We start from the raw sequence: 12810 nt of genomic DNA on the forward strand, positions 1-12810 counted from the left end.
TTACTGATGTCCCCTCTGCCAGCCTGGAATAACCTGTAGCATAAATGTTCAGGGTGGTTGTGACCTTCACAGCTGCTGGGAGTGCGGTGCCAACACTTTGGCCGAGTTGCAACTATGGCATAAGACATTGATGGCTTCCTTTGTAAAGTGGTTCCTCCACAGCACTTTTCCTGGGTCAGCTAGTGATAAGAATGTGTTGGTCTTTATATTCTGGAGTGGGGGTACTAGCAGGTGAATGCCATACACCTCTTGTGGAGCCTGGCCAGCATAGCCTCCTTTCGCTGCTCCTTTTCCTCCAAAGCAGCAAGATAAAAGGGTATTCCTAATGGGCTCTGTAGGGTTGAGGGGGGCAAAAATAGGAACTCCACAGCAAATGACACAAAGTTGTTGTCAGCATTGAGAAAAACAAAAAAAGAATTATGAAAAACAGCTGAGAAACAAACTTTTTATGAATAGTTTCATAAAAGTTGCCCGAGCCCTTCAAATCCACTACCGATCATTGCTGATTAGCTTTGCTTAGTTTTCTACGTTGTCGTGTATATCCTTCGGACTGCTGACTTTGAAATTGGGAGGAGTTTGTCCCTCCTCCCACCTACATGCAGCAGCTTCTATTCGGTTGGTGATTTTGCACTCAAGAGTCAGCTCTGCAACCTCTTAACAGCTTTTGGTTCAGTTCACTTCTTCGGAAACACTTTTTCCCTCTGGCCAATAACCAGTGCAGCATTTGGTGCATTATGCAGTATTTCTACTTTTCATATATTTTACTGTAAAATGCACCAAATAAAGGGTCAGAATTGATACTTTCTGGGGAAGGATGCCCTGAGACCCATCTAGATGGTATCTGATATATTGTGCAGCAAACAGAGTCTGGAACAAGCTTCACCCCCTGAAAAAAAATCATTTTTGATACTTTGTTTTGTACAATTTATAGCACTTTACAATATACCCTCTTTTCAAATTACCACTAAATCTTACATCAAAATGAAGTGTCAAAAATGAAAATTATCTAGGGAAGCACATCCCAAATGCCCAAAGTGTACAGTATATCCACTTCTAAAATTGCTATTACACCATTGACTGCCAATGCCCATGAAATCACCTCCAGTGTTCGGGAGAGAAGGGGGGAAACTTGTGGAAATAATCTACAGCTGTTAAGGGTAAAGTTAACAACCTGGGCAGCAGCAGTAATCTCTAAGCATCTAATGTCAGAAAACTGGTGAAGAAATGAATGATTCCACACCATATTCCTTTTGTTTGAATTTGTTCTGCCAAAGTTATGCCAGTGTTTTATTACCATTAACAAGAACTGACCATAGGATTACAAAAAAAAATAATAAAATAACAAGATAGACATTTTATTCCTAATTCTTTTAAATATATATTTCCTTAAGGGAGAGCTTTAGCTTAGCTACAAGTAAATGAATGGTAATCAATTAATTGTGTCCCAGATACCATTTTTTAACAATTAGATTGTTAATCTAGCACCTCCCAAACCCACGACCTCTACCACCTAGAAGGATAAGGGCAGCAGGTGCATGGGAACAACACCACCTGCACGTTCCCCTCCAAGTCACACACCATCCTGATTTGGAAATATATTGCCGTTCCTTCATGGGATTATGTATGAATTCCATTTCAGCAATTACACAGTGGTATAGTTGTGATCTAGGCACATTATGTGTTAGCAAAATTAAAGCCCGTGGGATTAAAGGGACAGTGGCAGTGTGGATACAAAATTGGCTGAGGGACAGAAAGCAGAGAGTAGTGGTGAACAGTTGCTTTTCAGACTGGAGGGAAGTATAGAGTGGTATTCCCTGGGGGTCAGTATTAGGACCACTGCTTTTTTGATATATATTAATGACCTGGACTTGGGTATAGTGGGTGTAATTTCAAAGTTTGCAGATGACAAGAAACTCAGAAATGTGGAGGATAGTAACAGACTTCAAGAGGACATAAACAGACTGGTGAAATGGCAGATGAAATTTAACGCAGATAAGTGTGAAATGATGCATTTTGGTCGGAAGAATGAGGAGAGGCAATATAAACTAAATGGTAGAATTTTAAAGGGGGTGCAGGAACAGAGAGAGCTGGGGGCGTATGTACACAAATCTTTGAAGGTGGTAGGACAAGTTGAGAAGGCTGTTAAAAAAGCATACGGGATCCTTGACTTTATTAATAGAGGCATAGAGTGCAAAGCAAGAAAGCTAAGCTAAACCTTTATAAAACACTGGTTAGGCCTCAGCTGGAGTATTGTATTCAATTCTGGGCACTACACTTTAGGGAGGATGTCAAGGCCTTAGATAGGGTGCAGAAGAGATTTACCAGAATGGTACCATGGATGAGGGACTTCAGTTATGTGGAGAGACTGGAGAAGCTGGAGTTGTTCTCCTTAGAACAGGGAAGATTAAGGGGAGATTTGATAGAGGTGTTCAAAATCATGAACAGTTTTGACAGAGTAAATAAGGAGAAACTGTTTCCAGTCGCAGAAGGTTCGGTTACCAGAGGACACAGATTTAAGGTGATCGGTTAAAGAGCCAGGGGCAACATGAGGAAATTTTTTTTACGCAGCGTGTTGTAATGATCTGGAATGCACTGCCTGAAAGAGTGGTGGAAGCAGATTCAATAGTAACTTTCAAAAGGGAATTTTATAAATACTTGAAGGGAAACTATTTACAGGCTGTGGGGAAAGAGCTGGGGAATGGGACAAAATGGATAGCTCTTTCAAAGAGCCGACACAGGCACAATGGGCCGAATGACCTCCTCCTGTGCTGTACCTACAATGATACTATGTTCCCTTCTTATCATTGATGTCATTTTGTAAATCACAGCCATTTTTTGAGAATTTGCTGCTTTGGTTGATGCACAGTTGAAAATGAGGGAAAAAAGACAACTCATGATTGGTGGGTAAACATAAGATGCAAGCACGCTCTAAAGGGGCCTTCTTAGTAAAAGTATTTTAAAAATAGGGTACTTGGACTCAACAATGTGTAAGTACTTACCACTAATATTCCCCTTAAAATAACTAAAGATAGTAAATAAACCATTTATTACAAATTAGAATTTAATTCTAAGTTGCATTTCATTATTACACACAGATAAATGGATACTGTCTATTCTCTGTTTTATTCTGTTTATCCTTATAAAGGCCATGGTAGAGCTAAGTGAGGCTCATGATGCTCTGGAGTCTGAAACTCAGTTGCTATCAACAGCAACAACTACAGATCCTTTGTTTTACCCAGCTTGTCACAAAGCTCATACATTGGACAAGGTCAGCCCCAATTTGAACCTAATGAGCAACAGTTCAGGCGGTAGTAACAGTCAGATCGGGTCAACAGAGTCCGTTGAGAAAGATGTAAAGAAACCCGCAGCCGAACACAGTCCAGCTGCATTGGAAGTGGATGTTAATGAAGCTAGTTCAGCCACAGCTCTATCGCAGGTCAGTGAAGATTTAAATGTTTGCACAAAAAATTCTACGCTTACTTGTAGAGCAGCTTGACCATAGTATCATGCACCTCACTGTCATGCTCAATCATTCATCTAAATGAGTTTTGTGCATGGTGACAGAAGACTGCATTTTTTTGCTTGTTGCCAATTAGGAATTTATTGGTAAGGCAGATAGAAAACTCTCCGATGTGTTTCCTGAGGATAACCGCATCACATGGTGTGGTACTCAGCCATACAAATCAAGAAGACCACAAATTCAACCCTTGGTTTGTGCTAAATTAGCTGATGTCCTTTTAAGGCTGCAGGATTGGGGAGGGCAAAAGTCGACTGGTGTTCCTGTTCCTGATGACTACCTAGTGGCTCCAGTTGAAAAGTGCACACAGATGTTTGTCAGGTGAGGGAAAGATCAGGTTGGGCTGTGATGGCCCCCATGGTTAAATAAGCTGCTGACAATTAAGCCTAGGTTTTCTGATCATCATTGCGCAGGAGTAACTGAGTTGATGTTAAAATAATGCTGGTCAGAAAATGTAGGTTTTGCTGTCTAGGCTCACATTGGGAGCGAGAACACTTGGGCAAGGAAGTGGAGGGATGAGGGTGCCCATTAAGCTTCACGAATCACTATCTTCAGTAAGGGAGGAGGAGGAAATTTGGGGGGAAATCTCCCTGTTACTCTTCCCTTGATAACACTGTGAAAGATATCAACCTAAACAGATCAGTAAAGACAAAAGCTATTCTACCTTCAAAAAAACAACTGCAGTCTACTACGTGCTATCTTCATTTACTTGCACAATATGCTTCACTAAGTATAACAGTGTTTGCATTATTTAATGTAATTGCCTTCTCACCACTCTGCACAGTTGCGCATTAACTAAAGTCTTTAAAGGATAAGTTATGAACAAAAGTGCAGACCCAGTGTGTCTTATTTTCTCACAGGGTCTAGCGCTCTTCATTTCAGTTTTGGTTTTGATGATCGTACTTCGCCACCTTTGGAATCAGATTCAGTACATGATTTTTTCTTTACTGGGTAGGAGGAATATTTTTAAATATGGTATCTTAAAGGCAAAAAGTAGTTTCTCGTACTCTCCTCCTGCTTAAAGAACTATAACCAGTATATTTTAATATTACTACATCAAAAAGACATTTATGAAGCTTGGAGTAAAAAAAAGTTCCTCCACTGTTAGCGACCTAAGTCACACTTCCTCCAGCTATGAGAATGGGACTGTCCAGGCTGTCCCCTTTTCTATTGTTGCTTTCAATGTTGCGTTACGATTAACTAACAGAAACTCTGTGTCACAGGGTCTGATTGATGCTAGCAGTTTTTTCTTCCCAACCTTGAAATCATAAGATAATGAGAGGAGATGAGAATTAATTTATGACTGTCTGGATTTGAAATCTACTTCTCCATTGCTAAAGCTGCCTGGCTGTTGAACAGCTGCAGTACATAATATTATGATACTTGTTTAATTGCAAAGATTCAGGGTTTAAGTTGTCATTCGCTGACAATTGCTGCTTTTTAATTTCTTGCTAAATACTTTTCTTTCTATATTTGCCAAACCATTACTGAGGGACTTGGAAATTTTGCAGATGGCATGCTAATGAATAATTTAACTGCTGAGGTTTAACTAATTTAATTTCCCCATAAATTAACTGAGTCTAAAAGATTCTGTTGCTGAAGCTTAAACCCTGATAATAAACCATCATTCCAATTTGCATTTGTGAGAGTGAGAAACTACTTTTCTGTGGTACATAAAGCAATCCCAAAAATTAATGAGTGAGTGGTGGAATAAAGTCCTAAAGATCTTTTCTGGATGAAAAAGTGTTTTCTTTTTGAAAAAATGCTTCATTTTATAATCAGTGTTACTCATGAGATTCACATGAATTAGAAACTTTTCTCACATGAGTATGAGTCACAAATTTGTCCATTAATTTTGATAAATATAGAACTTTTCAAAAAAATAATGTTTATAAATCATACTAAAAACTGGTTTCCAAGAAAACACGCTGAAAGCACGATAGGGTGAAGGTTAACAGCAAGCTTTTATTCTTTCTCTTCATGCTTGAAAAACTTTCTACAGGTAACTCTTTTTCTATTATTTTAGGGTAAGACTTCTTCTATTTTCTTCCTATCTGCCCTTTATCTCTGCATGCCTGCAGCTGAGGTGGTTAGGTGGGTAAATGGGCAAGTTCCTCCCAGGCCTTTTCCTGTGATGCTCTAAACATACTCATAAAAGATGTACGAGAGCAGCCTACGAATAAGTCTTCCTGGGTGCATTTATATCACAAATTTAGCGCAGATGTGACACGTTTTCATCTTCACGCCAATGCTAAACCGCTGCAGTGTGGTACGGTCCGACCTGACACCGATGCAAAATTAAGTGAGATTCACTCCTCCAGGAAGTCTCGCTGTGCTTTTCTCATGTTAGCTTGAGTTCTGATTCTCGTTGCAGGCTGCATTTACACTACAACTGTAGTGTCATTGCAAAGTGAAACTGTTTTGTAACTGCACTGCAGTTCTCATGTTAATGCACCCTCAGATTGTTCTTCACTTTCTGTGGGGAAGTGCCTGTCCTTCAACTTGACACTTCCTCACAGACCAAGTATGTGGGGATCATTGATATAAACTCACCTCTCTGTGGGTAGCGGGTTAGTGTTCCAACATGCTGCACCATCATATTGTCTTCCATCCTGTGGGTAATTTACCTGAAAAGTTTTATTTGGGGGATAGAGTTGTACAGTGGGTTAGATGCTGACTTTACACCTCTAGTTGCTACTTTCAGTAGAGTATACTATCAATAAAAAAACTCTTTTCCTGATCCATAAAGCCTTTAGGACTTTGGTATTTTGGATGTACTGAGATAATAAGTTAAGTGTTTTAGAGATTGGTTGTTTGCTTAAAGAGCTACTGTGCTTCATCTTTTTTGTCAAATACAACTTTACCTGAATAATTCTAATAAATCTTTCAGGATAATTACAAGAAGTTGCTGGACCCCATTTAGACATTGAAATGTTTGATATTCTGAAATTTGAAGATTGTGTGCATTTTCCTCTTGTTTTATATGACAAAAGTTTTCTATCAATGTATGTTGACAAACATTGACTTGTTCTTTGTAAATTCTCTAACACAAGGGATTTAAAGGAGCCATAAGTATGTTGATGTTGAAAATTTCACTTTGATCCTGACCAAGTGTGACAAAATGTATGAGAAATTCACAGTAAAGCAATCAAATGGCAACCTAGCATGGCAACCTAGCATGTTAGTGGAGAATGCCAAAATATTAGTCAATTATCCACCTCTGCTGCACAATTATATAACAATGCTTGTCTGAGATATACTTTGACAGAGGCAATGTTAATTATAGCAAGATTGTGTAAATTGCCTGATTATAGCATGTTTGTGTCACTGAAGTATAATTCACAGTTTGATTCTAAATTGAATAATAGCTCAATAACAGTGTCTTTAACATGGATGTATAATATTATGTGACCTCATGACAAGTTTGATTTTTCATCCCAATGAACACCACCATATCCTGGTCAACATCTTGAACTGCAAATATCGATGCATCTTCATTAAGTATTATCAGGAGCTCCATTCCCTATTCTGAGCTTTGTGCTTTTGAATCCACTGTGGACGGTTCAACTGCCTGAGCCAATGATGTATCTCTGCAGTGCTTCTTCTTATTACTGCCAAAAATCGGAGGCACAAGACACTGTGCTAACAAATAATCACAAATTGATAGCAAAAATTGATTTTTCCGCAGACAGATGTCCATTTCCAAGTCTGAATCACGGGGATATGCTAGAGTAAAAGCGGTAGGAGGCGCCAGTTAACATAATGGCACAAAGCTGGGGAGATGACTCAGAAAAAAATGTTTAAGAAAATGCACTATCAGTAAGAGAAAACATGATCACAAGAGCTGAGAATTGCGAACAGATCAGTCAAAGGGCAACTAAATTCCAGCCGTGAAGTAACTTCTTTCATTACACCTTGAAAACACTTCAATATCTAAAGTTTAGATATTTTGTTACATCAGAACTGTAAACTCCCAGCTGCAGAGGCAGCTCCAATAAGCAGAACATAATCTAGTTTGTATCTTATTTTACCCAGCATCCTGCATTGGATTATCTGAGAAGCACACATGGAGTAGAAGATACCTGTTATTATTCTTCGCTTCCAGTGGTTCAGCATTCAGTCTTTGACACCAACAAAGATTTTCCAATTGTTTCATTTTTCTTTGTTCAATTTTTCTCCTTTTTTTCCTGATGGTTTTCTTCCCTCCTCTCCTCTCCTGAAGATGGTGATTTCTTTGGGAGCATGATTCCATGGGGGTTAGGGGTACTCTAGCACCTCACTATCAAAAGTCTTCATAATTTTTAAAACCTTTATTAAATATGCTCTTAGCTATCGCTGCTGCAATGGAAATAGTCCCAGTATCTCAAGTCTCTGCTCCTAAATATGGTTTTCCTATCCTTGGTGTCATCCTGGTGAATCTATGAAATGTGCTCTCTATGGCTTTCATGTCTTTTCTGTAATGGGACACCCATAACTGCACACAATACTCTATTTGTGAACTAACCAATGCTTTCCATAAATTCATCATTACTTATTTACTCTTGTACTCTACGCCCTTATTTATAAAACCCAAATTTCTATTGGCCTTTTTTATTGCCTTATACACCTGCACTCACACTATCAGATAATAACTCCCTCCGTCTCTCTGTTCATCCACATCCTTTAGTGTCTTTCTATTAAATATATACTTCCATTTCTGTGTTTTTTCTCCCACAATGTATTACCTCACACTTATCCACATTAACTTGCATCTACCACCTGTCTGCCAATTCCACTCACATGTCTATGTCTTCCTGGAGTCTTTTACAGTCCTCACTGTTTGCCAAACCTCCTTTTCTGTGCTTAGCTAATTTTGAGATTGTGTTCCCTGTGCCCAAATCCCAATCATCTATATGTACCAAGAACAAAAGTGAACCCAACATTGACACCTGGAGTGCAACTCTTCCAACCCTTCTCTAGTTGGAGTGAGCAACACCCATTTGCCCTAACTCTTTGTTTTCTGCCCATTTGACAATGTTCTATCCATGCTATTACATTTCATCTTGTGCTATACTCCTGAATTTTTCTAACATGCCTCTTATGAGATACCTTATTGAATGCCATCTGAAAATTCATCTACTACATCCCCATTATCTATACAATCAATGACTTCTTAAAAAGCTCTATTAAAGTTGTCAAACACCACTTCCCTTTAACTGCCTGGATATCCTTGATTAACCCATGTATTTCTAAATGCGGACTAATTTTTATCTCAAATGATGAATCAATACCTCTTTTCCTAACCCAAGGGCTCTGAGGTCAATTGTCCATACCACACTTTTTCCTCTGCTGGCTGAGATCAACTAAGGCAGCACAAAGGTCGGATTGAATATTAATCCCCCTGGTCTGTGCGCTCAGCTACTCGCTGGAAAAACCCGGAGCCACAAAGGGAGTACCAAAGCGTTGCTGGTGAAGTTACAAAACGTAGATGGGTGAAATTGTGTGGCGTTATAATCGCATAGGAATACCTTGACGTGTTCACATGAAGTCTTCCTGATCGGTATTTTGAATGAGTTAATATTTTGTGAAAATAATGGGCAAAGGAATTCCATAGGAGCAGTATACTAATCTCGCACAGTGCGACTTCACCGTAAGATAACGTGTGTCCATTAAAAAAGGTGAGAAAGTCTCTCCATTTTAAGCCTATATCTGAATACGAATGATATAAATTCCCAATCTATAATTGCTAAAGTATTGGCCCTTTGGAAAGTAGAGCACCCGGTGATAAACCTCAGGTAATATGCAGAATCCTGGATTCCAGTTTTCAAAGATGCCGTCAATGTTGACTGGAGTAAGTTAGTTGGAGGAAGAGGGGAGAACAGGAACAAACACAGGAGTTCTTGCGAAGTGGGAACGTACCACAGAGGAATGGGCTGTAGCGGTTCTGAAACTCAACTCTGTTACTTGTCGAGGTGTCTACAGATTACAGGGAAGGCGCTGACATCTTTGAAAGATGTGCAAAACGGTACAGAATTGGAAGTAGAATTCGAAAAAAAAGTACGTTTTAATTCTATATTTTTTTCTAAGAAAATCGTGGTAGGGATTAACTGCAGGATTTTTGTAGTGAGTAATGTTAAGTTCGCCCCGGAACGTTTAATCTTAAGGAGAGGGATATTTGGATAGTCTACTTTATGACACAAAAACGTTGTTAACACACAAGATCTGGGTTAGCTCTGAGATTGCGAGGGGGGCATTCTTTTCTCAAGGGCAGGTACATGGATATACGTGTGAATCAAACATATACAAAACATCCCCCGTATCTAATGTGCCTTGCTCATATACTGGTTTGCACGTTATCCACAGTTGTCGGTATAGACTGTGTTTCGCGTTGAATGAGCCTGTACTGGTCTGTCCGATTGAAAGGGAATGTGAGTGAGGCGGTGGGAGAGACGCTGGGAAGAGTTATTATATGAATTGCAATGCTTGGCAGTTGTTGAAGGAAACAGTCCCGCCTCCGGGGGAGCTTTTAGTGTCACGTCTGAAAGTAACTAAGCGTCTTTGTATTTTCTTCTTCCCTCCAGACTGGTTCTGAAAATTCTGCTCCAGTCCAAACTGAAGATCAAAGCGGCGGTGAAGCAAAGAGCGGTGAGGCAGCTCGCCACGTGTTCTCCTTCTCCTGGTTAAACTCACTGACTAAATAGAAAAGTCAAAAATACACCCAATAAAGTCAAAGAGAAGCATCTTAGCCCTTCCAAAATAATAGCAATAATTGTAAAAAATAATCTGACCTCTGGACTTGTACTGAACTTTTGAAACTGTTGATCTTTGTAGATTTGAGGATTGTTTATTTCACCCTGTCTCCTTACTGAAACTGCCTGGGTTAATTTCATTACAGACGGCGTAGTTCAGAGATGAAGGAGCTGCAAACGATTAAACATTTTGATGGACTGATGGGAATTTCTGATAAAGTTTCGGATCATTTCCAGTGAACTGTGACGACCGCAAATGTTAACTCTTTTAACTCTTTTAATGTTAACCCTTAACTCGGATCCCGCCATTAGTGAGGCGGCGATGTGAGCGGGGAAATTGCTTATAACAAAAAAAGTATAACATGCGAGTGACGGTTTGTATTTTCAATAAAAAGTGTTCTGTGTGCTTTGATATTTCAAATGAACGCACTGCGGCGTCTTCTTGTGACCAGTAGGCGGCTTGAGTGGATCTTGCGTTCTCATTTCATTGATAAAAAACCCCACGTTGCTTCTCCCACACAACTAAAATACAAAACTTCAGCGCAAGAATTTACGAAACGGTCACTCGACAACACGCGATGTTTATTTCTTCTGACATTTTAGAAAATGAACAGTATTGGTTAACGATACTGCCCCCACAATAAAGCATAACGCGAGCGTCACTTTGCAGCTTTTATTAAAAATATAAATATTAGACATTCTCTTACACAAGAAAAATGATTGGGCACCGATGTGTTTATTATCTAGAATTCTACAATGTAAATCGATCGCCAAATACAGTGTTAACTTGGATGAAATGTACAGCTTTATAGTTTAACGCTATAAAAATAAACGGGTAATGTCAGAGCAGCGCTATGGTGTGTTTTTTTGTGTGTGATAGATGTCAGATCTTTGGCGACTGCTATCTATTTTCCGATTAGCTCCATTATTTTCCTGTTGCTGTGTGCTTGTTGAGCTAGTTGCTCAGCTCTAGCCATCTCTAGAACTTCTCTTAGAAGATGAAATGTTAGATCCAGAGAAATGGGAGGGTCGTCCAGCCTTTTTCCTCGTTCTATCATCTCATCCACTTCATCCTGGTATCTGCTGTCAACTTCGCCCAAGTCTCCAACTTTGTCTTGTAGAAGGCGCTTGAGCTGGACCAGTTGCATTGAGAGAGCTCCGTCGGAAAAGGCCATTTCTCGCGGGTTTGGAGCAACGGGAGAAGGATCCTTGTAGGTTTTACCCAGATGCATAAGGTATTCATCTCCAATGCGAATCCAAAGCGGTAAAACTGACTGTTGGAATTGCGGATCCGGACCGTTTTTAGTTGCTGCGGAGCTCTGAAAGGCTCTACAGTCATCGCTGGGTAGAAACGCAACCAGAAGGATACAAGTGCAAAGCAACATGAGGATCTTCATGGCAGAGAGCTGGGAATCTGAAAGACAAAACCATATTAAAATTGCACTAAATTCTTGCTAACTATATAATTTATGTAACTATTAAGAAGAATGCATACCATAACATTTTGTTCGAGTAGTTATTTAACAACCGATCATGGAAGGGACACAAAAATCACTTGACGCAGGCAATGGAACGGTAAGCCAGAGGTCAAATAAATTACATTAACTACTTGAGTTTTCACCGTCCGGCGTTAAAACATTCCAAAATAGGAGTGACGCTTGACTTCTCAATCTCTGTCTGCTCTTGGCATTTTACTTTTGACTATCACATCAGTAAATGAAATCATTGCTATCAAATTAAAAAGGATTAATGGTCACTGCAACGACTTATTTCCGTCTGATGTTATATGTATACAAACTTAAAGATAAGATGAGCAGGGCATGCTGCATACCACACATACTGCATGACCAAGGCTTCGTCTGACTTTACATCTAAAGCTTAGTTTTTTCATAATTTATCTGAATCAGTTGCATCTAGAACTGTAAAAATATATTTCATTTCATATTCAAAAACACAACCTTCTTTGTAATCCAATGTAAGTTGTAAGAAACTAAACAGGGCGTGTTCAATCTTGGTGACACAAAACGAATCTAATTTATAGAATAATAATAAAATACTCAGGATGCTGGAAATCTGAAATAAAAACAGAAAATGCTGCAAACACTTGGCAGTTTGACCTGCTGCGTGTTTCTAACATAGAATGTCATTCAAGTTATCTCTTCACATAACGCGTGCTTTTTAGTTATTCTCTAATACCGACATCTGAGGTAATCGACCCAGTCCTGTAACATTAAAACAGAGTAAGATTCAATACGGGGAGCAGATACCAATTTCAAATTACTTTTCTTTAAAAAAACAGTTACAACTGTGGAAAGAAAAAGTGAGTGAATAAGAAATATATACCTGAACGAGATCTGATGGATCTGGGTAGTCCTGCAGCCTTGCTCCCTCCAGATGAGATTGCAAAGTGATGGGAAGTTATTTGGGGTACGAACTGGCTGCTGCACTTTTATACTTCCTTCTGAGCTTTGGGAGTCACGTCTGCAGCCTGGTTGGTGACGCAAAGCATTGGAGTGGCGTCCGGCGCACTCATGAATGAAAAGTGAGGAGGAGGAGGCCATCGAC

General features: G+C 39.5%; 2 protein-coding genes across 6 annotated transcripts in view; one reads left to right on the top strand and one right to left on the bottom strand.

The window, feature by feature from the left end:
* The window catches only part of trim55a (tripartite motif containing 55a), a 50407-nt gene extending 39318 nt beyond the window's left edge, over nucleotides 1-11089 (top strand). For 2 of the 5 annotated variants that reach the window (XM_067980204.1, XM_067980211.1), the window contains exons 9-10: nucleotides 3146-3436; nucleotides 10078-11089. In XM_067980204.1, coding sequence (XP_067836305.1) covers nucleotides 3146-3436; nucleotides 10078-10197 — 411 coding nt within the window. In that variant the 3' untranslated portion in view covers nucleotides 10198-11089. The remainder of the gene's footprint in view (nucleotides 1-3145; nucleotides 3437-10077) is intronic. The other 3 variants (XM_067980218.1, XM_067980225.1, XM_067980219.1) reach the window with 3 other exon arrangements.
* A 61-nt stretch (nucleotides 11090-11150) lies between these two features.
* LOC137306561 (corticoliberin) lies at nucleotides 11151-11642 on the bottom strand. Its single transcript, XM_067975843.1, has one exon. The coding sequence runs from the start codon at nucleotides 11640-11642 to the stop codon at nucleotides 11151-11153; it is 492 nt and encodes a 163-aa protein (XP_067831944.1).
* Nucleotides 11643-12810: the final 1168 nt, after the last annotated feature.

The sequence above is a fragment of the Heptranchias perlo genome, chromosome 3 (genome assembly GCF_035084215.1).
Source record: "Heptranchias perlo isolate sHepPer1 chromosome 3, sHepPer1.hap1, whole genome shotgun sequence".
Classification (NCBI taxonomy): Eukaryota; Metazoa; Chordata; class Chondrichthyes; order Hexanchiformes; family Hexanchidae; genus Heptranchias; species Heptranchias perlo.